The sequence below is a fragment of the Chelonoidis abingdonii genome, chromosome 8, assembly GCF_003597395.2.
Source record: "Chelonoidis abingdonii isolate Lonesome George chromosome 8, CheloAbing_2.0, whole genome shotgun sequence".
NCBI classification, from domain to species: domain Eukaryota; kingdom Metazoa; phylum Chordata; order Testudines; family Testudinidae; genus Chelonoidis; species Chelonoidis abingdonii.
Genome location: NC_133776.1, coordinates 76,941,376 through 76,962,685, shown reverse-complemented (window position 1 = coordinate 76,962,685; position 21,310 = coordinate 76,941,376). Strand labels below are relative to the sequence as shown.

At 39.0% G+C, this 21,310-nt stretch overlaps 1 protein-coding gene across 1 annotated transcript in view; it reads left to right on the top strand.

The window, feature by feature from the left end:
• The window catches only part of LOC116816345 (connector enhancer of kinase suppressor of ras 2-like), a 518,029-nt gene that overhangs the window by 240,855 nt on the left and 255,864 nt on the right, over positions 1 to 21,310 (top strand). Inside the window, exon 6 of the mRNA XM_075068744.1 lies at positions 8,578 to 8,697. Coding sequence (XP_074924845.1) covers positions 8,578 to 8,697 — 120 coding nt within the window. The remainder of the gene's footprint in view (positions 1 to 8,577; positions 8,698 to 21,310) is intronic.

The window sequence follows — 21,310 nt, the reverse complement described above, 5'->3', positions numbered from 1 at the left end:
TGTCATTTGCTACTATTGAAGTATATTTTAAACAACGTTTTAAAGCAGTAGTGAATTGTATTAAGTCATATCTGCAGTCTCTGGTTTTAATCTTATGGACATGATTTAAATTAGTCTGCAATGAAGTATTTTTCTTTTATATACATTAGTTGGTATAACTGACACAAATATTACTAAAATTTATAAGGTACATTCCTTCTGTAGATTTAGCTACAAATTCTGTGATAAGTTGTGTAGTTGTACCACTGCCCTCTAGTGGATATGTCATAGCAACTATACTGCTAACACTTTGGGGAGATTCTCCTCTAATTCTAATAAGGAACTTGCCTTCATCTAGATAGATCCAAGTTCTATTCTTGCTATCTGAGAGAAGTTCTGAGTGGCCATGATGTGCAACACAGTTATAACCTTGCAGATCTTCAGTGTCCACAAATTCGTTACTTTATAAACTGTTTTTTTCCATTAATCAGTCTGATTGGCTGCAGAAATTACCAACTTTTTAGCTCTTTGTTCTAGTCACAATGTAGGAAGGAAAACTGTTTGGGAAATCATTCATAGTATTTACCTTTTGTTCAACAGAAACAATATAAAACCCTTTCATGAGAAATAAACTCAAGATATAGAAATCAGTGTTTCAGCTCAGTTATATGTTAATTCTAGACATGTGCTTTTCATTACAAACATTATTAAATATATCTGCATCAAATAAAGAGAGATTTGTTTAGATATTTTAACTAAGCAACTGCTAGTGGTATTTAGGTTAATAGATGGTAACTAGTTTTAAGGTGACTGAGAACCCTTTTTTATTCCCATTAATTTAATATAAAAAACAAATGACAGCATGGGTGAAATCATGGCTAGGTTGAAGTCAGTGACAGAAAAAAATGTCATTTACTTCAGTGGGACAGGATTTTACCATGTGCACAGACAAAACTTTGAATGAAAATGTTCTATTTGTTACTGTACTATGTTGCTTAAATTTTAAAGTCTGTGGTGCAAAATAGAATTTACCTGTGCAAAAAAACCTTACCCACTTGTTAATTTTTTCTCACTCTCTACCCTTGCATTTCAAAATGTTTTTAAATTAGTTTATTTTTAGTTGTATACAACTTGTTGTCTTGTGTCCTGCTTGCTACCCTAACTCTTTGCACTGGATATTTTGGGACTGTGAAGACTGCTTTGTGTTCATTTCACTTCGCAAAAAGACTTGCTGGGTGTTTGCAGTGATATATACAAAAAATACATTCTCTCATGTATGTAGGTTATACTGCCACTTTTATCTTAGATTGTGGATATGGCGTCTGCTTTTAATTTATATATTGCTTAAGTGATTTGTGCACTTACATTGCTTCTTAAGGGAAAAAGTCAAAGGCAACCACTATACAGTATGCTTTCTCCAACAAAATTTAATCAAAACCAAAAATCTTCATTGAAGACTGTGGTGGGGTGTATGTACCCCATCGACAATCAAAGGTCAAAGGGGTTCCTCAGAGGAGGAAAAATACCTTCCTACCACTGCTGCCGGGGGGGGGGTGGTGGTGGTAAGGGGGACAATTTGTCCCAGGCCCCGCAGGGGCCTCACGAGCTGCTCTGGGTTTTCGGTGGCACTTCGGCGGTGGGCCCTTCACTCACTCCGGGTCTTTGGTGGCAGGTCCTTCAATGCAGCGGAAGACTCAGAGCGAGTGAAGGACCCACCGCTGAAGTGCTGCTGAAGCCTCGGAGTACTGCCCACTAAGTACAAGTGCCACAAGCAGTGGGGGGGAAAAAAAGCCGCGATCGGCAGCACTTAGGCTGCTCTACCGCCACCGCTTCATTCTTCAGCAGCAATTCGGCGGCGAGTCTTTCCCTCCGAGAGGGGCCCGTTGCTGAATTGCTGCCGGAGACCTGGCCCTGCCCCAGGCCCCCTGAATCCTCTGCGTGGCCCTGTTCCCTACCATGAAAAGAGTGTACAATCTTTCAGTTTTGATTTTGGAATGTTAAAATGCATTCATTGAGCAACTAGTTATCTTGGAATTTCTGTTTTGTATTTTGTTGTTGTTAATGCGGTCACTACAATAACTAGTATAAAAGCAACCAAATCAGGCAGAAGAATATAATAATGTTAGATGCAAAGATCTGGGAATCATGGTGAACTATTAGAGAATTCTTAAGTGTAGAGATTCTGTCTTTACTAGCTATTAGAAAATAGTGGATTTAGAAACAAAGTTTTGAAAGGGAAATCAAAAGTGACTAAAATAGGGTTTTTTTAAAAAATTTCTTGTCTGAAAAGTTGGATTATCCACACAGCTCTACTCTGGGTGAAAAGTATGCTAGAGGACTGAAAAATGTGGTAAGAAGATTGAGAACAGATATTTGTAGGAATGAGTGATAGATAGAGTTTTTTTAATCATCTTTACAAACAACCCTTGTAAAAGCAAACAAAAACCTTCCCCCTTAAGAGATGTCTGATCTCACTAAATTGTAAAGAATGTTATGACTTCTCATTGTAAACTGAGCAATAGTAAATGTTAATGGAAGGATAATACAAATTGCGAACCTTAAGCATGTGCATATATATATATATACACACATACGTACATACACATACATGAAACAGATTCAACAGGTAGAAAATAAAAGAAAAAATATTTGCAACTCTTTATAGAGACTTTGACACATGTTCCTGCAGATCTATTAACCTTTTCGCCTGGCTAGCTGATGCTGCTGTTAAGAAAATTCAAAACATTGCCACAACTGTCAAACTGTTTGGAGCCAGGTCAACTGAAATAGTTTTCTATTTCCATTCTGTAATTCTGTAACACACAAACACTATATGAACTGTTACATACTACTGGGATTACTAGTATGCAGTGAGATGTGGAAGCTTGCTAACAAGATTTTGAAATTTTGCCTGATTTCTCAGAGTTTCATTGTCAGAGAGTCACAAATCCATAAGAACTCCTTACGATACTACTTCTGTTCTCTTTACAGTGATAATGACAATATAACCCTTACTGCTGTGCTTGCTTATACTATGTGTTTTAAAATGAGGAAAGTGCAGTGACATCAAGGTACTTGTCTGTAAGAGACTGATCTATATTAATAGCTTAAAGAGGACTCTGTTTTGATAAATGACTCTACAAATGGCATTATCAGGTCCCATTTTTAATGATTTCAATGATTGCCATATGCACTCAATTTACAAATAAAATATTTTTCCCTAAGTAACGGCCCTGCAAACTCAACTTGGGGCATGGTAGTCAATCTGGGTCTTCCCTTTTAGCATATCACTAATAATGAAGGTTCTGCATGCCAAATTATGTCTTTGGTAACTCATGTTCTTCTCTGACCATCAGTGGGTTTGCAGAGACATGACTGTCTGGAACTTAGTAAACAATTCTGTTGATATCACGTGAAAAGGAATAAAAAATACTCTGTACTGGCTGTGTTGGCTCTATAGGATTACAGGACTAAAAAAACAGTAAAAACTAAAATCTGTATATTGTATATGAATCCAACTAATATATCCAGGGTGAAATCCTGGCCCTATGAAGTCAATGGTCAAGATTTCACCCACAAGGAGTATGTCCATTGTGTAAGAGAATAACATTGTTACACCTACAGCCCCCAACTAAAACCTCTCCAGCGCATCATCAAGGATGTACAACGTATCCTGAAGGATGATCCCTCACTCTTACAGACCTTGGGAGACAGGGCAGTCCTTGCTTACAGACAGCCCTGCAACCTGAAGCAAATACTCACCAGCAACTACACACCACACGACAAAAACACTAATCCAGGAACCAGTCCCTGCAACAAACCCCGTTGCCAACTCTATCCACATATCTATTCCAGGGACACTGTCATAGGACCTAACCACATCAGCCACACCATCGGGGGCTCATTCACCTGCACATCTACCAGTGTGATATATACCATCATGTGCCAGCAATGCCCCTCTGCCACGTACATTGGCCAAACCAGATAGTTTCTACACAAAAGAATAAATGGACATAAATCAGACTTCAAGTATTATAACATTCAAAAAACAGTAGGAGAGCACTTCAGTCTCCCTGGACACTCAATAACAGACTTAACAGTGTCAATTCTTCAACAAAAAAACCCTTCAAAAACAGACTCCAACAAGAAACTGCAGAACTGGAATTAATTTGCAAACTGGAAACCATCAAATTAGGCCTGAATAAAGACTGGGAGTGGATGGGTAACTATAAAAACTAATTTCCCCTGGCTCATACTCACACCTTGTCAACTGTTTAAAATGGGCCATCTTGATTACTTGGCCTCATTAGCACTACAAAAGTGATTTTTCCTCCCTTGGTATTCACCCCTTCTTGTCAACTGTTGAGAATAGCCCACTTCCACCTTATTTGAATTGGCTCATTAGCACTGACCGTCCACTTGGTAAGGCAACTCCCATCCTTTCATGTGCTGTGTATTTATACCTGCCTACTGTGTTTTCCACTCCATGCATCTGATGAAGTGGACTTTAGCCCATGAAAGCTTATGCCTAAATAAATTTGTTAGTCTCTAAGGTGCCACAAGGACTCCTCATTGTTATTGTTACACAGTTACTCTTTAGCGTAAAATCATATGATAATACATGCACAGAGATAATGTACAATAGCAGAGTATTAATGTTTCTGTACAAAGAAATTTGCTTTCTTTAATTTGACTAATGAGATAGAGGGGGCGATTGAGTCTGAAGTTGATATGGAATTTTGAGAAGTCAGGACAGGGATGAAATGGGAGCTGTCTGGTATTTGTACAAGGCATAGATCTAGATCTCAGAACTATTATACATATTTTATAAAATAAACAATAGTCAAATTTTGAGTTGATCCTATTTTCTGATGACTGCAGACCACTTCATCTCTTTACTTTACTTCACTAGACTCCTTGCACTGAATTATAGCCCAACAAATACCCTTTTTTAAAGAGATACCTCCAGCAGACTGACAATCAATCTGTCCTGACCTGCCAGATCTCATTTGTAATAACCCCCTCAGGAGTTATGGATTTGAACCAAAAGTACTGTAAGCAAAATGCAGTCATTACCCATGATCTTGACCAGAAGCCTAGTAAAACTCAGAGGTTTCAACTGAATTTCTTCGAGTTTTCTGTTTCACTTGAAACTGAAACACAAAGCAAAGCTTGCGATGGAAACCCCCACTAACCAAAAAAAAAAAACACAAAAAACAACAAACCCAGCAACAATTAAATCAATCCCCTGTGAACTGAAAGTGCATTATCTTGCATAACTCTAGTCATAAAACCATACATGGAACCTCTGAATTAGGGAAGAGGACCGAATCAACTATATTCAGATTGTGTTTTGTTAAACACAACTTGTTTACTTAGGCACAGAATTTTAATCTGCGCACATGGCTATCTTTGCATACGTTGCATTCCTTGCATGGCTCAATTGAACAAGATATACCACATGGTACAGAGTGTGGGAATAAGGGTCATGGCTCTGTTTCATCTTCCTTAAACACTTCTGTCTTGTTCACACAAAGAAATAGAAAATTGAGGGGAGACAAGGGAGAAGGGAACTTGGAGTCCAAAAGCTCACTTATAAGTGCTTTAAAAATAAAAGTGTACATGTGTGAAAAGGGAGGAGAGGGGATAGCCCCAAAACAACACTTCAAAGTTGTGTAAGTGCTTTTATTTGTATTTTGGGAAAGCAGCCAAGAGAGTACGAGAAGTATATTTATGTAATGTTACTACAAACAGGAGAGAGAGAGAAACTTTGAAAATGCTGAGGCTGGATCAATTCTCAGTGGCTGGTTGAAAGTGCAACTCATGCATAATGGAAAGGAAAAATTACAAAAGAGAAACCTTGGAACAGCATCTTGGAGACATGCGTCTGCAAAGCAATCCCGAGAGCCAAGTTTTCCCACATTTAGGTAACTACTCAGTGAAATGCTATTACCTGGACAGCAGCCATGGTATCAATTCTTAATACCAGATCGAGACACCTACTGATACCATACTGAACAACACCAAGCCACCCCTTTCTCTGTGCACAATAACTGCAGATGCCTATGGTACCAACCTGGAAGTGGTTATTAATTAAAAATAAAAACACCATATATGTCACATGCTGAATTGTATGTCCAGGGCTTAAAGTGGTTTTGAGGAAGGGCTGTTCTTGTCAAGATCCAGTGATAGGATTTCAATAAATTGTTTATATGAAAACTAAGTCTTGGACAGCTTAAGTGCATGTAGTTTCTCTCTGGAGCAATTACTGAAGTATCAATTTTTTTTGGTCAATTTTGGGATGTTGTTCAATCTAGCTTTCTGTGGTGCCATTAGCCCATCCGGAGAACGAGTCTGTTATTTTAATATAGTATTGTGACTAAAGCACAGGGATCCTGGATCCTATTACTGGTTGTGCCTGACATGGATTTGCTGGATGACCATGTTCAAGTCACTTTAAATTCTGTTTCTCAGTTTACCGTGTCATTTCTAAAATTGGGTTAATACTTCCCACTCTCACAATGACTTATTTGTAGAATGCTTTGACATTTTTAGCTAGAATGTGATACAAGAACAAAGTATTATTAATTATAATTTCTTGATGGTAGTTTGGAAAGGTGACCCTTTGGAAATGATAAAATTTGGAGCAAACTTGAGAAACCTTCTCCCCACTCTATTTGTCTTTAATCTCTCCTTGTTTTTATCCAGAAGATGCCACAACAGATGTGGGTACAGTTTGTATTATTGATAGTGCCAGACACAGCATTATTTGCTCTCTCGTTGTCTCCTGGGTGTTCTCACTTGACAAGTCCCATCCTTTGCAGTCTTTGAATCATTTATTATGGGAATCTGGTCTCTCGGTTATCTGTTGAGCTACTTTAGAGTGGTTAGGTATTTCTTATTATTTTATTTATTGCTCTTTAATATTTTTTCCTGTAGTTAAATTCTCCATTGATTATAATTAGGTTTCTGAACCTTGGTGGGGACTTGGTGAGCTACCATCATAATCTTGCTCATTGAGAACTTTTTCCTAACATATATTCAGTTCTAAAATTTACTTACTAGATTTTTTCCCCATTAAACAGTGGTCAAGAGGAAATCTTACATGTCTCAAACAATGCAAAGGATTCAGTGTGAATTGCTTCTGATACCTAGTCTGTATGTGTGGCATAAAAGTAATTTTATGGGGTAGGGGTAGGCTCAGTTCTAAACCATAATTGTACAGGGGTACTGAAGCATCAAAAAATCAGGTTGGAACATAGCCACATGGCTAATGCGTCCATACTACAGATCCCAAGAAAGGGATATGCTTTGATTAAATTTTTATTCTACATGCCAGCCACATATTCATATGTAAAGTATCTGAACACGTTTAATGTGTAAGGTATAGGTGGAATGAACAAAGCATATATTCCTCTTTGAGGCTCTGATCCAAAGCTGACCAAAGTCAATGGAAAAGTGTGTTTTCTTCAGTGACCATTTGATAGAAGCTCAAATGCAGAGTCAATATGGAGCTGCATGCATACATGTGATTTTGCACATGTTTCAACTGATACAGAGGTCCAAATGCAACATCCGGGACTCCAGAGCTAAAGATGAACTGATTCTAAACACTGTTTATGTGTTTAGACAAAGGAGTTATTCATTGTTCCGTCTGCTTATATATGTAGCGTCAAATGGGATTAGAATTCATCATGTATTTGAAAATATATGAAGAATAACTTCCCTTAAGGGATTTCACCACCATTTAATGTAATTAAAGTAAATGACAGCGTAGTCCCTGAAGAAAAATGAGAGCATAGAACAGAATTCCCACCAGAAGAGCATTCTGAAATGCATCTAAATGGATGGTTGGAAATTAAGTACAAATATTTTTAGGCATACTATGTCTGAAAGAAAAATTTAGAGAACATGAAAAAAATATAGGGACAAAGTCCTTATTTGGGAAAACTGCCCTTGTTTCAGGTGGTCTGGGTTCTATTTCCTTCTGTTGTTTTGTTTGACCCGGGACAATTAACTTTCATCCCTTTATCTCACTTCCTCATTCTGTGAAATGACCTCACTATGTTTTTGTATTGGGGAACTGACACCTTAAATAAACACTTGACTTTATATATTCCCCTTCCCATTTCTTGGCCAAAAAAGTAATTAAATTAATGTGTAAAGTAATTAATATTTACATATTTTGCTTTAATTCAATCTGTGTTTAATAATGCCATGTACAGCAACAGGTTTATCAGGCATGTTTGTTAGGGGTGGCTGCTTGAAAGAATAAGGTAATTCAGGTGCACACACTTCGGTTATTATTTCACAAGAAGATTCCTTTGGGCTTCTGTACTGTAGATTCATGACCACTAGTTATGGCATTGATAGGAATTTTATTTTCCCTGCCCCTCTTGTAGTTGGCCTTGTGATAAATGTAGAACTTCAGCTCTGTGTTCTTATAACAGTAAGAACCAAAAGCTACTGCTGCTCAAATATATATACAGTGAAAAATAAACACAATGTAAACAATATTGCCCTTGAATTGTGCTTTAATACCAACAGCTTATCACCTTAACGTAAGTGCTTATGATTATCTTTGTTTGCTTTTTCTAGTGTAAAACTTTGTCTGGAATCTGTGACCACATCATCTCTCTCTCATCTGACTCTCTGGTGTCTCAGTCAGCCCATCTTGAAGTAGTTCACCTTACTAGCGTTATGCCCAGTGAGGGCTTGGTAAGTAAGAATATAGCTAATTCTATTTGAATATTAAACTCAAGCATCTATCCTTTAGAGTGTTTTCTTTTTTTTAACTTGCCAAGAAACCAAAGTGCATTTGTTTTATGCAGTTTCCAGCTCTTTGTACTATTGCAAGCTTTAGCTGATTTCTAGAAGTGGTTTACCTACAGTCTTTATCTGTATTAATATAAAATAAAAATATACAGTACTTAAAGCACCAGAGCTAACCAGAAAACATATTAGCAGCAAAAGTAGAGCATTGTAATCTATAGTGAGCTGTAATATAGCTGTTGGACAACAGCAAGTTATTGATTTTATTTTTATGTATAAAAAATGTTGGGCTCCAATATAGAAGTTAATCAGCTGCATAAAATAATGTAAGAGGTGGTACTATAAGTTTAAAGGAAAGTGATCATATTGTTTTTCTTAATATTTAATTAAAAGGCTTTTATGGATTTTACTTCAAATTTCAGCAAGATTACTTATTAAGGAAGACCAAAACCAACCAACCAATCAAAAAACCCCAAAGATTTGTAGATAATATTTACAGAACAGATATTGGGACAGATTCAACCATATGTGCAGCTGCACTGCACCATTCCACAGTTACAAATCAGCTGTAAATCCAGTTTATCTGGTCAGTTAAGCCAGGTCTATGGCTATCTTGCATATACAGAGAAGCACAAAGCAATCAGAGTATACTAGTGAATCTGGGCCCATGTCTCTTTTTACAGATTGTATTATATTTCTGTTATAAAGCAGAATTCCACATTTCTTCCATTTCCACTAATAATAAAATCTTAATCTCTCTACATCTTTGCATTTTGAAGCCTGATGCTTTGTAGTAACAATAACCTGCAGATTATATAATGTGATTACAGTAGGAACAGAAATCATAAGAGCAAAAGGATTTGCAAACAATTAAACAGTCTATATGAATGTATATCTTCCCAAGGCTTATCATCCCTCAGGAAGTTTAGGCATGTCCATCTCCTTCAAATCCCCCGACAGAGGACCAGTGTATGAGTCAGCCTGTTTCTCATGATAACAGCCCCTGAGAACTGCCTCCCAGCTCTTGACAGAGTTTTTAACTGTTTAACATCCTTTTGAATTGTGTGTTCTCAGCCTCGGTAAAACAGCTGTGCAACTTTGGCTGCAGCCTGGAAGTAGCATCTTCATAGCTAATAGCTCAGGTATTGTTTTTTAACCTCCTAATCTGTTAACCAGGAGATGTGTTATCTGGAGTCATTGTTTTACCTTCCTCCTTGATCACTTCCTGCCTGGTCACCGTATTAACTAGAGGTCAGTTTCCTAAGGGAAGATTTTAAGGTGCCGAGCCCAGTCAGTCCTGCTGAGTAGACATTGAGGCTATAGTCCGAGACCTAATCTAAGAATGGGAAAATCACAGGATTCCCCCAAACGCACAGGACAGGTAAAGGCTAGAGGTCTGACACCTGAGGGGCATGCACTCAGAGAGACCGGAGAGGGGTCCAAAGTGCAGCTAGTCCAGTGACTATGACAATTATAGTGCCAACAAATTTTAATTGAAAAACTATATATAGAAGATACCTCATATTGCAATAATGAATGACTGGGAATGAGATCATACTGGATATAGAAACATTGGCAGCAAGATGAGACCAGGGCCAGCTTTAGGCCTATTCCACCAATTCCCCCAAATCGGGCCCCACTCGTAAGAGTGCCCCATGCCCAGTGGCAGGGCTGCCGGAGGGGCAAGTGGCCAAGAATCCCTTCCCTGGCTAGAGGCTCCTTTTTAATTTTTACTCACCTGGCAGCACTCCGGGTCTTCAATGGCACTTCGGCAGCAGGTCCTCCAGTGCCGTCAAAGACCCGGCGTGAGTGAAGGACCCGCCGCCGAAGACTAGGAGTGCCGCCCGGTGAGTACAAGCCTCACGTGTTTTTTTTACATGGTTTTTTTTGTTTTGGTCATCCCTGCTGGGGCCCCATTGAAACTGTTCGAATTGGGCCCCGCACTTGCTAAAGCCGGCCCTGGATGAGACCACTTAGCAGACCTCATACTGGCTGATTTAAGGATCAGACAGACTTATCTGACTGCATCTCTTGTGCAAGAAGGCTGCTTATACACCACATGGGCCTCAGTTCATGTCCTGGCTATAGGAGTGAGCAGGAGAGACCCATATGGTCTCAAGGTAAGTAATTCTTCCAGTTGGTTGAGTGCACTCCAGTATCTGGCTACCAGCTTGCATGCTAAACTGCCACTACTTATTTTGTTAAATGCTTATTTCATGTAGATCTCTTAATGCTACAAAACAGCCATTCAGTTACTCTGTGGCTCCACTGTGAATAACTAGCTTTCTGCTGGGCCCAGATCTACTCTGTGCATTTCACGCCACCCCTTTCCTTAGGGGGAATTCTTTAACAGCCAAGTTTTTCAAATAAGAATTCTTTAAAGTAATAATTTTAACTGGAAGTGGTTTTTGGATACAGTGATGATCAGCTTGACAGATAGGTGCATATTTAATATTTCTCATTCCAAATAAAAATAAAGAACTACACCATTTGGAAGAATTCAGTGTTTTATATTTAAAAATAAAAAGCATCTCCCCTCATATGGTAATAGTACACATTAGGGAATTTCAGCTAGGTAGTTATCAGAATTTTAAAGTATCACAAAAATACGTTTTGGTTCATTTTCATTGTAGAAATTTATTTGATAAGAAATTTACTTCAGTGAATTGCTGCTATTGTCATAAGTTGGTTATTTTCCAGCTGAAGTTAGATAAAAAGCTATTTTAAATAAGTATGATTCTTCTTTTTGTAGAGGTCAGCATGGAGTAACAAATTGGCTTTTTGACTTCTTGAAACCTGAATTCAAATCCCTGATTTGGCAGTTTCATTATTATCCCTATCATTTACCTAAATTACACAACAACCTTACAATATTGCAGGATGGTAGTTTCTGCTGAGGAACAGTGCAAGTCTGAATTAACAAATATCATATTTAAACCAAAACAATTCCAAAGATTTTTTTTTACAAATGTTATAAACAAAAAACACTTCACTCAACACTGAAATGCAGCCTTCTATATGGTGAAATCATTATTAGGCACACCAATACAATACGTACTTTAGGTGAGAAGGGGAAGATGCTGTAATCAAAAGAGCTAGTGAGAATATAGATACATAAATTGTAATTACCATGGATGGTTGAGCTTATTTTGCCTAACTCTGAAGGTGCTGGAATATTCTAGGTTTGGAAGTTTCTTGCAAACGTCAGCATTCCTGGGTCCTTATTCTTCTTAGAAAAGATTGGAAAAAAGGAACAATGAAAGGGCAGAAAGGAAAAATCCTTTAGGATAATATAGGATGAAAAATAAAGTAGAGAATGGATTAAAAATTGTTATTAGAATCTTTAATTATATGGTCACGTATTTTCCACAGGACCCCTGCCTCAGTCCATGCATGTATGCTGTAGGTTCCCAGACACTGTTTACTACATATTAACCAAGATCTGTACTGCAGTGGATTATTAATTTCTTGATGGGCATTTTTATGTCACTCTTCACTGTAGTATATGTATGCTTCACAGACAGTAATAAGTTTAGCTTCACAACACCCTTGTGTGGTAAGGTGGTATTATCCCAGTTTTATAGGAAATGAACTCAGGCACAGAGAGATTAAGGTTAAAATTGTCAAATGTGTCCATTAATTTTGGATGCCCAGCTTGAGATGCCTAGGGCTTGATTTTGCAGAGGATTTACTTTTTTATAGACCTATTTAAAGCACAGCTTCTATTGACTTCAGTTGCAGCTATGAGTGCTCAGCACTTCTGCAAATCTGACTCCAGGTATCTGAGCACCCAGAAAATTAGTGGTCATCTATGAAAAATATGGTTTATGACTTGCTCTGCCTCTCTTAGGACCTCTGTGACTGAGGCAGAGATGGAATTCTTTTCTCAAAGGTGACTGACATTTTGAGGATTCACCCAGACTACTAAAAGGTTGTGTCATCACCTGCCCTGTAACCCTGAGAGTTTCTGTGCTGTGCATCTTTGGCTCAGATCCCTGACACCAGTAGCCTGCCTACAGGACAATAATCTCACCCTGGCTTCCACCAGCCTGGTTATTCCTTGCAGGGTGACACCAACAGTTCTTCCAGCCTTGAGTCGCCCCAAAATCGTCTCCCCTGCAGTGCTCAGTTCCTCTCACTATAGCTCCTTATCAATTTCGCTACTCCTTTAAAGAGACAGTACACAGCACCAATCCAGTCTGTTAATTTGGTTGAGGATTTTATCCTTCACTTTGAAACACTGCACTTCTTCTTCAGTGGCTGATGTGGATGTAGAGCAACAACTGTAATTTTATATTGAGATGGGTAAGCCAGACAAATGCATCAGGAATAGCGGAGCATAATGCCGTGATGCCTCTTTCATATTTGTGGATCAGTCACTGAGTCATTATATGATCCACGGTCTGTTCTGGGTGACCACAGTCATGCACTGGAGAGTTTTTAATTGTCCGTTTGTGCATTAAGTACCCACATGAAGTAACACTTCACTGAGATGGCTATATGATAAAACAAGATAAAATTTATTAATAAAGAACAGACATTTAAGTGATACCAAGTAGAAGGAATTGAGATAGAAATAGTTACAAACAAACTAAAGTAAAATTACGATTCTAAAACGAAAACCTAGTTTAACAAACTAGAGCATTTTGTTCAACATAGATTTCTCTTTAGATCCACAGCGTAGACATCTACCACTTGAGATAATGAAGTAACTGTAGTAAGCTCTGTGATGTTTTTTCCCTTCTAAATGATCTTCAGCAAGAGAGACTTTTTAATGGATGTACTATTTTGTTAATATAAACCTGTTTGTGTGGTATTTTAATATTCTGATGTGTAAGGGGAAGAGCATTTTAAATATATATATATATAACATATAATCTCATTTTGCTAGTGTCATAAACAGATAGTTAAGGGTTAATGTCTCTTTCACCTGTAAAGGGTTAACAAACAGTGAACCTGGAACACCTGACCAGAGGACCAATCAGGAGACAAGATACTTTCAAATCTAGGTGGAGGGAAGCTTTTGTGTGTGTTCTTTGTTCTTTGTCCGTGTTCTCTCTGGGTTCTGAGAGGGACCAGACATGTAAGCAAATTGCTCCAATCTTTCTAAAAAAATCTCTTCTGTTCTAATTTTAGTAAGTATCAGGATAAAGGCGGTTTTAGTCTTTTTCATTGTTTTCTTTATTTGCAAATGTGTAGCTTGGTGGAAGTATTTTAATTTGTATTGTGCTGAGGGGGGAGGTTTTCTCTCTAGTGTCTATAAGCTGAAAGACCCTGTAATATTACATCTTGAATTTACAGAGATTTCTTACTTTTCTTTTCTTTTATTAAAAGCTTTTCTTTTAAAAGACCTAATTGATTTTTTCCCCTTGTTAAGGCTAAGGTATTGAGTCTGTACTCACCAGGGAATTGGTGGAAGAAGGGAGGGGGTGGAGGTGGAATTCCTCTGTGTTTTAAAATTCAAGGAGTTTGAATCACAGTGATCTTCCAGGGTAATCCAGGGAGGGGAAGCTTGGGAGAGGCAATGGTGAAGGAAAGGGTTTACTTTCCTTGTGTCAAGATCCAGGGGATCTGGGTCTTGGGTCCCCAGAAAGGTTTTGGGGAGGCCAGAGTATACCAGGCACTTCAAGTCCTGGTTGGTGGCAGCCTACAAGATCTAAGCTGGTACTTAAGCTTAGAGGAATTCATGTTGGTACCCCATTTTTGGACTCTAAGGTTCAGAGTGGGGATAGAATACCATTACATGGTGGAAGCAGTGGGATCAGAATCCAAAAGCCAGTGAGTTAAAAGCAAAGTTTGCAGGGTTTTTTTCTGCCTTCTGAGTACTCTGAAGGCACACACATTAAGGTTTAACAAGGGTCTTTTGTTAAACAAAGCAGGCTTAAGTGATCAGCAACTGACTCCAGCAGAACATATTTGCAAATGAAAGGTTTTTTTATTTCTTTTTACTTTACCGTGAAAGGTTAGTGAAAAAAGTTAGAAAGACTGTTGCTAAGCAACCCCAAGGAGGCAACAGAGAAGCAGCAGTTCAGGCAATAAACACCAGAGGGTGCCCCAATACAAGAAATCAGAAACCATGAGTACCAAGGATGCCCTGAAGCAGGACCCAGTTAAGGCTACAAGCCGTAAAGAAAAACAACGAACATAAGAGACAGATGGAACTCATTAATGCAGAAATAGCCAAGGAAGAGGAGGCCCACAAAAGAGAACAAGCAGCAAAAGATGCAGACCACCAAAGACAGATGGAACTCCAGAGGGAGGCCTACCAGCAGGCCCTGGCATTAGAACAGGCTAAGCAACAGAACACAGCAATCCTAACAACACTTCACCAGTTGTTGTTCCATATCCCAAAAAATTTCCCACCTACAAGGCAGGTGATGACACTGAAGCCTTCTTAGAAAATTTTGAAAGGACCTGCCATGGATACAGCATCTCTGAAGACCAGTACATGATAGAGCTGAGGCCACTGCTCAGTGGACCCTTAGCAGAGGTGGCGGCTGAAATGCCTAAGGAAAACATGAACGAATATAAACTTTTTCAAACCAAGGCCAGATTCAGAATGGGAATAACACCTGAGCATGCCCGTTGGCGGTTCAGAGCCCTAATATGGAAAACAGATGTGTCATTCCCCCGATCTGCCTACCACATTGCAAAAAATTATGAAGCCTGGATATCAGGAACAAAGGTTAACAATATGGACGAGCTGCACCTCCTGATACAAATGAAGCAGTTCTCAGATGGTGTTCCTGAGGAAACAGAAAGGTACATCCTAGATGAAAAACCCAAAATGGTAACCGAGGCGAGGAAGATTGGAGCCAAATGGATGAAAGTGACAGAAAAGAAAAAAGCTACTGTCAAGGGCCATGACAGCTAGCTTTTTCTTGGCAAAGGTATTCCTCACAGGAATGCCCCTGGAGAATTAACTAGCTAGTAATTAACTAGCTAGCACTGTGAAGAAGCTGTCTCTAGTTTTTGGATCAATTTTTTAAAGGTGGCATTTGCAATTCCCATTTTAGGAATTATGCATCTAACTGGAGTTCTTCTCCTGCAAACACATTTTTCTTCTATAATCCCAATTTTGTTGACAGAGGGGGTTAGAAACACTGAAACCGGATGAGAGTTGGCACTGGGTAGGCAAGGAGAATGGTTGTAGGACCAGGAACCAGGGATGGGGAAGAGACAGAACTAGGACAGGGACAGGTTGCGGGGATGGGACACAAGGAATCAAGCTTGGGGAGGACAGGCAGAAGAGACTGTGACCAGAACAGTAAATTATTCTTCAGAACCTAAATGGAACCATTAGGAAAGAGATAGATATTATAACATTTTCTATCTTATTATCACTATATAAATCCATGGTACACTCGCACCTTGAACATGCATGTATTTTTGGTTGTCCCATTTCAAAAAAGATATATTAGAATTGGAAAAGGTACAGAGAAAGGCAACAAAAATTATTAAGGGTATGGAACAGCTTCCATTTGAGGACAGATTAAAAAGACTGGGACTTTTCAGCTTGGAAAAGAGGTGACTAAGAGGGGATCTGAAAGAGGTCTATAAAATCTTGAATGGTGTGAAGAAAGTGAATAAGGAAGTGTTATTTACCCTTCACATTACAGAAGAAATGGGATCACACAATGAAATTCATAGGCAGCAGGTTTAAAACAAACAAAAGGAAATACTTCACACAACACACAGTCACCTTGTGGAACTTGTTGCCAGGGGATGTTGTGAAGGTCACAATTATAACCGCTTTCAAAAAATAATTTGATAAGTTGTTGGAGGATAGGTCCATCAATGGCTATTAGCTAAGATGTTCAGGGATGCAACCCCATGCTCTGGGTGTCCCTAGTCTGAGACTGCCAGAAGCTGAGAGTGGACAACAGGGGATGAATCATTTGATGATTACCTGTTCTGTTCTTTCCCTCTGAAGCACCTGGCATTGGCTGTTGTTGGAAGACAGGATACTGGGCTAGATGGACCATTGGTCTGACCCAGTATGGCCATTCCTATATAAATGGAAGTCAAGATTCTTGAGTCCCACCATTCTTCTATGGGCAACTTGTGGGCTTCATCCTCATCTGTTGCTGATCCACACAGGAGGATGACAACCTACTATGTTAGCAGTCACTCAGTTAGCTCAGTGTGTCCAAGGTTTGTGTGGTGGATCCAATCCTACTGATGACTCATGTGGGTGTCAATATGCTACATGGTATTTTTTCTAGTTTTGTTATTTAAAAAAAAAAAAGGGGGAAACGATATATACAAAAGCTACGTTAAAACAAAATTTTTAAGGTCGCAAAGTCAAGCACCCAAAAGTTAGGAAATAACAGAATTAAGGTTACTTATGCAACCTTAATTTGTCACCGTAGTGCATATACATTATGATTTCCAGAGCAGTGTAAGAAGTCCTTAGTGTGAATAAGGGCATCATAATAATTTATATTTTGTTTGTTTATGTTTATATCTATCTATCTCAAGCCCCAAATGAATAGTTGGGAGAAAATCAGAATTTCTGAAAGATTCATCAAGCCTGCTTCTTCATTTTTATTGGCTCTGAAATCTCTCTATCCATCCAGCAAAGCCAGGAAACACCAGATTTAACAATACTTATAGATCTATGAAAAAAACCAAGTCTAACAGAAACATGTTCTTTGGGATTTTAGGCTCTACTGGAGGGGATGACTTACAGATCTAAATGCTAGTTTTGGAACATTTTGTTTTCCTGGAGCACAGGTTCAAAGCTATGGAGGATTTGCTCATTTCTGCATTTCTCAAAGGTTAATAAACTGAGGTCCAAGTTGTTTACAGTAGATTTTTCAGGCAAAATCTCAACTACAAAGTACTGTCTGCTCTCTGTGGACATTAATGAGGCCAGGATGCATTTTGAAATAACTGGGATTTGCACCAGTGTCATATGAATATTCCCTTCCTGTTACTACTGTGAAGAGTCCTGCATTATGTAAGGATGTGATGCTGCTTCCGTTAAAAAGCATAACAAAACTTCTATTAACTATAATAATGCAGGACTAGGTGCCCTCTGTATGAAATTTATAAAGTGTTTTAAGATTAATGTGTTTCTGTATAAATGTAAAATATTATTCCAGTTCACTCAGTTTTGGGTTACTGAGTCAATATGGCTGCTTTAAACCTTGCTTACAGCAGAAACATTTTACAAAGAATTTCCTCCATTGTTCACACTTCTTCAACTCCAGCATATTAGCTAGGGTTACAGGAGAAGGGATAGCTCAGTGGTTTCAGCACTGACCTGCTAAACCCAGGATTGTGAGCTCAGCCCTTGAGGGGGCCACTTAGGGATCTGGGGCAAAATCAGTATTTGGTCCTGTTAGTGAAGGCAGGGAGCTGGACTCAATGACTCTTCAGGGTCCCTTCCAGTTCTAGGAGATGGGTATATCTCCATTAATTAAAAACAAGCAAAGTCTGGGGGAAAAAAGGACAATTGATGGTTCAATTTCTCAACTATCATATTTCATTCACACTATATTTTGGCATGGGATATATAGGTATGAATTGTAAGAATTTGTAAAAGATATATTTCTATTTTAACTAGGCTTCTTCATTATGGAATGTGCTTTATGTGGGAACATCTCGGTGGTAAAGCACTGATAAACTCAGTGGACAGGTGGCCTGTTACATCTAGAGCAAGGTCCAACTGTTCTGCCTAATTCTACCCATGAATGTCAGTTTAACTAGGTGCTTTCTATTGGGTTTACAACGTGTTAACAGAAGGTTTCTCAGCAGTTCTAGAGTCCGTAAAAATAGAAGTGCCTGAACACAGGCAGTCAGAAGCCTGGTGGGGGGGACTCCTGCGGGAGGCCCATGGGAGCAAGGAGTGCGGAGACCACTTCTTCCTTGCCTTCTCTCTGAATATGTCCTGCTCCTGCTTCCTGCACAGGATGGAAAGGAGCCACCCGACCCAGGACCTGCAGAAGTACTGGAACATCATGAGGGCTGTGGTAGGGGAAAACCTGGGCTGATTGGGGAAGTAGCCACAGCTGAGCCACTAGGTGCAGAGAGAGAAGGGCCTGGCTGCCTGGGACTTGAGTAAGGTACTGGAGTAGAGCAGTGCTGAGGAATAGGGCAAGGGAGCCGGGGAGCTCCCTCCTGGAAAACCCCCAGGCTACGGGCCTAGCCAAAGGCCTGAAAAGGTACTGGGGTTGCAGAGGTGCAGCCTAGGGGTAGGTGGAGGCAGCAGGTTCAAACTCCCCTTGCCGATGATGAGTGATATGACTGCAGTCTGCCCCAGAGTGTGGGGGCTAGATGAGGACTGGCAGTGAACACTGAGGCAAGGTGGGGATAGAAGGTGGGAATTCCCCTGGGAGGGGAGCCCAGAAAGTGGGGGTACTGCCAGGGGCCAGCACCCAAGGGAGAGTGACACAGGGGTCTGGGGGGGACATGGGGCCAGCGACAGTGGAACATTGACTTGCAGAGGATGCTCCAACGGCTGGAATGCTAATTCCCCAGGAGACCAGCAGGGGGTGCCGCAGGGGTAAGTCCCACATCATTACAAAGCATCAGCATGGAATTTCAGTGTTATTCAAGCACTGTGTCTAAGAGACCAAAAATTTTGCAGTCATATACAAACTTTCAAATGTAGCTACACTCAGAGCCAAAGGTAGATTATTCTGCCTTTAGCAGATAGTGGAAAGAAAATTCTCTCTGAAAACCTTGTGTTTATCTCTGGCACACCTTAGGATCCTTGTTACAAACAGGAAATTTGGAGGCTTGGGATAAACTAATTTCAGTATTGTTTAAAATTGAATTTAGAAGGTCAATTCTTCCTCTTTTAAAAAACTTGATTTAAAGTTATGCAGAGCAACCCCTAAAGTTGCATTGCCTTAAATTGTCCTTTACAAACAATATATTTCTAAGTCTCGGTGTCATCTTACACAGAAGTGTAAATAGTCCTTTGAGGATCTTCCTATCAGAGAGAACAGCCAAGAGTTGAACTGAACTATGTGTTAACTGCATAACAGGATAGGCAAGCACTGACAGTCTGCATATCAAGGTCAGGGTATTTCATGAAAAATGTTTATAGTACTGCAAAGGGTGATTTTGAAGTGCTGTCTTGAAGTGGAACACATTTCACTTCTACAATACATGCCCTGGACAAAAGAAAGAAAATTACTACAAAAGAGGCTGAGGTTTTTTTTGTGTGTGTGTATTCTAGTCAAAACTTTCTCCCCAGTGGAAAAATACAGTTGCACCAATCATATTCTACATACCAAAGTATGTAGAAAAAGAAAAGCTGAATAAAAAGATGTCTTTTGTGGCTTTACTAAGTGAAAGCCCATGTTGTCATATGAGTGTAATTTGTAAAGTGTGTAAGCTGAAAATGGCTGTGAACTTAAACACTGGACAGTAACAGACCATGAATCTCAGAAATTATTGAACCTGGTGATGTTCTAAACAAAAAGAGCTCTCAACCATGCTTGTATCTGTTTCTGTCATGGACTCAACAGACATTCTAGGCTTCAGAGTGACACACACAGTGACAAGTATCGGGGGTAGCTGTGTTAGTCGGTATCCACAAAAACAACAAGGAGTCCGGTGGCACCTTAAAGACTAACAGATTTATTTGGGCATAAGCTTTCATGGGTAAAAAAACTCACTTCTTCAGATGCATACACAGTGACAATCCTAGAATCTTATTATGTAGATAAATAGGTGCCAGGTATTACTATACACAAGCTTATAAAATAGGTTGTCATGATAAAAATGCTGTCCTTTGTAATTTAATTTTATTTATATTTGTCTTATTTCTGAAATACAATTTTAAAAATTCTCTTGTGTTCATGTATTGTGAGAATAGTTTGCAAAAACAGGTGCAAGCTCATTTTTCTTTTGTGGAGATAAGGGATCAAAACTTTTTATAATACAGCCTCATTTCAGTGTTTGGGGATTCATGCATGTAACTCCTCAAACACAGAGAAGAGCATATATTCATTTCTTTTATTCCCAGACTCACCAAGTTAAAGAGAATTTCATATATCAAAAGATACATTCTTGTTCTACCTAGCCACACAATTAGTCCAAATTTGTGCACATTTTGTAGCAAGAACAGTTTATGCAAGATATAAAAAAAAAACAGTCAAACCTCTCACTCACATGGAACTGATTACATCTAGGGCATAGGTATGGAAATGTAGAGGTGCAGCAGGCATGTGCATAAATGTCTGATGTTTGTATCTGGGAGTTTGACATGCAAATTAAAATTCTGGAAGAGCAATTTTTTTTTAAAGACAGATCCATGAAAGTAAAGAGAGGATAATAACAAGGTTTTGTGATGCTTTACTTAATGTCAGGCAAACATTGGAATAATAAAAGCAGTATCTACTAATTTTTAAATCTGCAAGACTGAATAACTTGTACCTAAGAGTTTCAAAAGAATTGGCTGAGGATCTCTTTGAACTATTGATGCTGATTTTTAATAAATATTGGCTTGCTGGAGAAGTTTCAGAGTACTGGATATAAGCTAACATTGTGACAATATTTTTAAGAAAAAGCATAAATAGGATGATCAGGGTAATTATAAGCT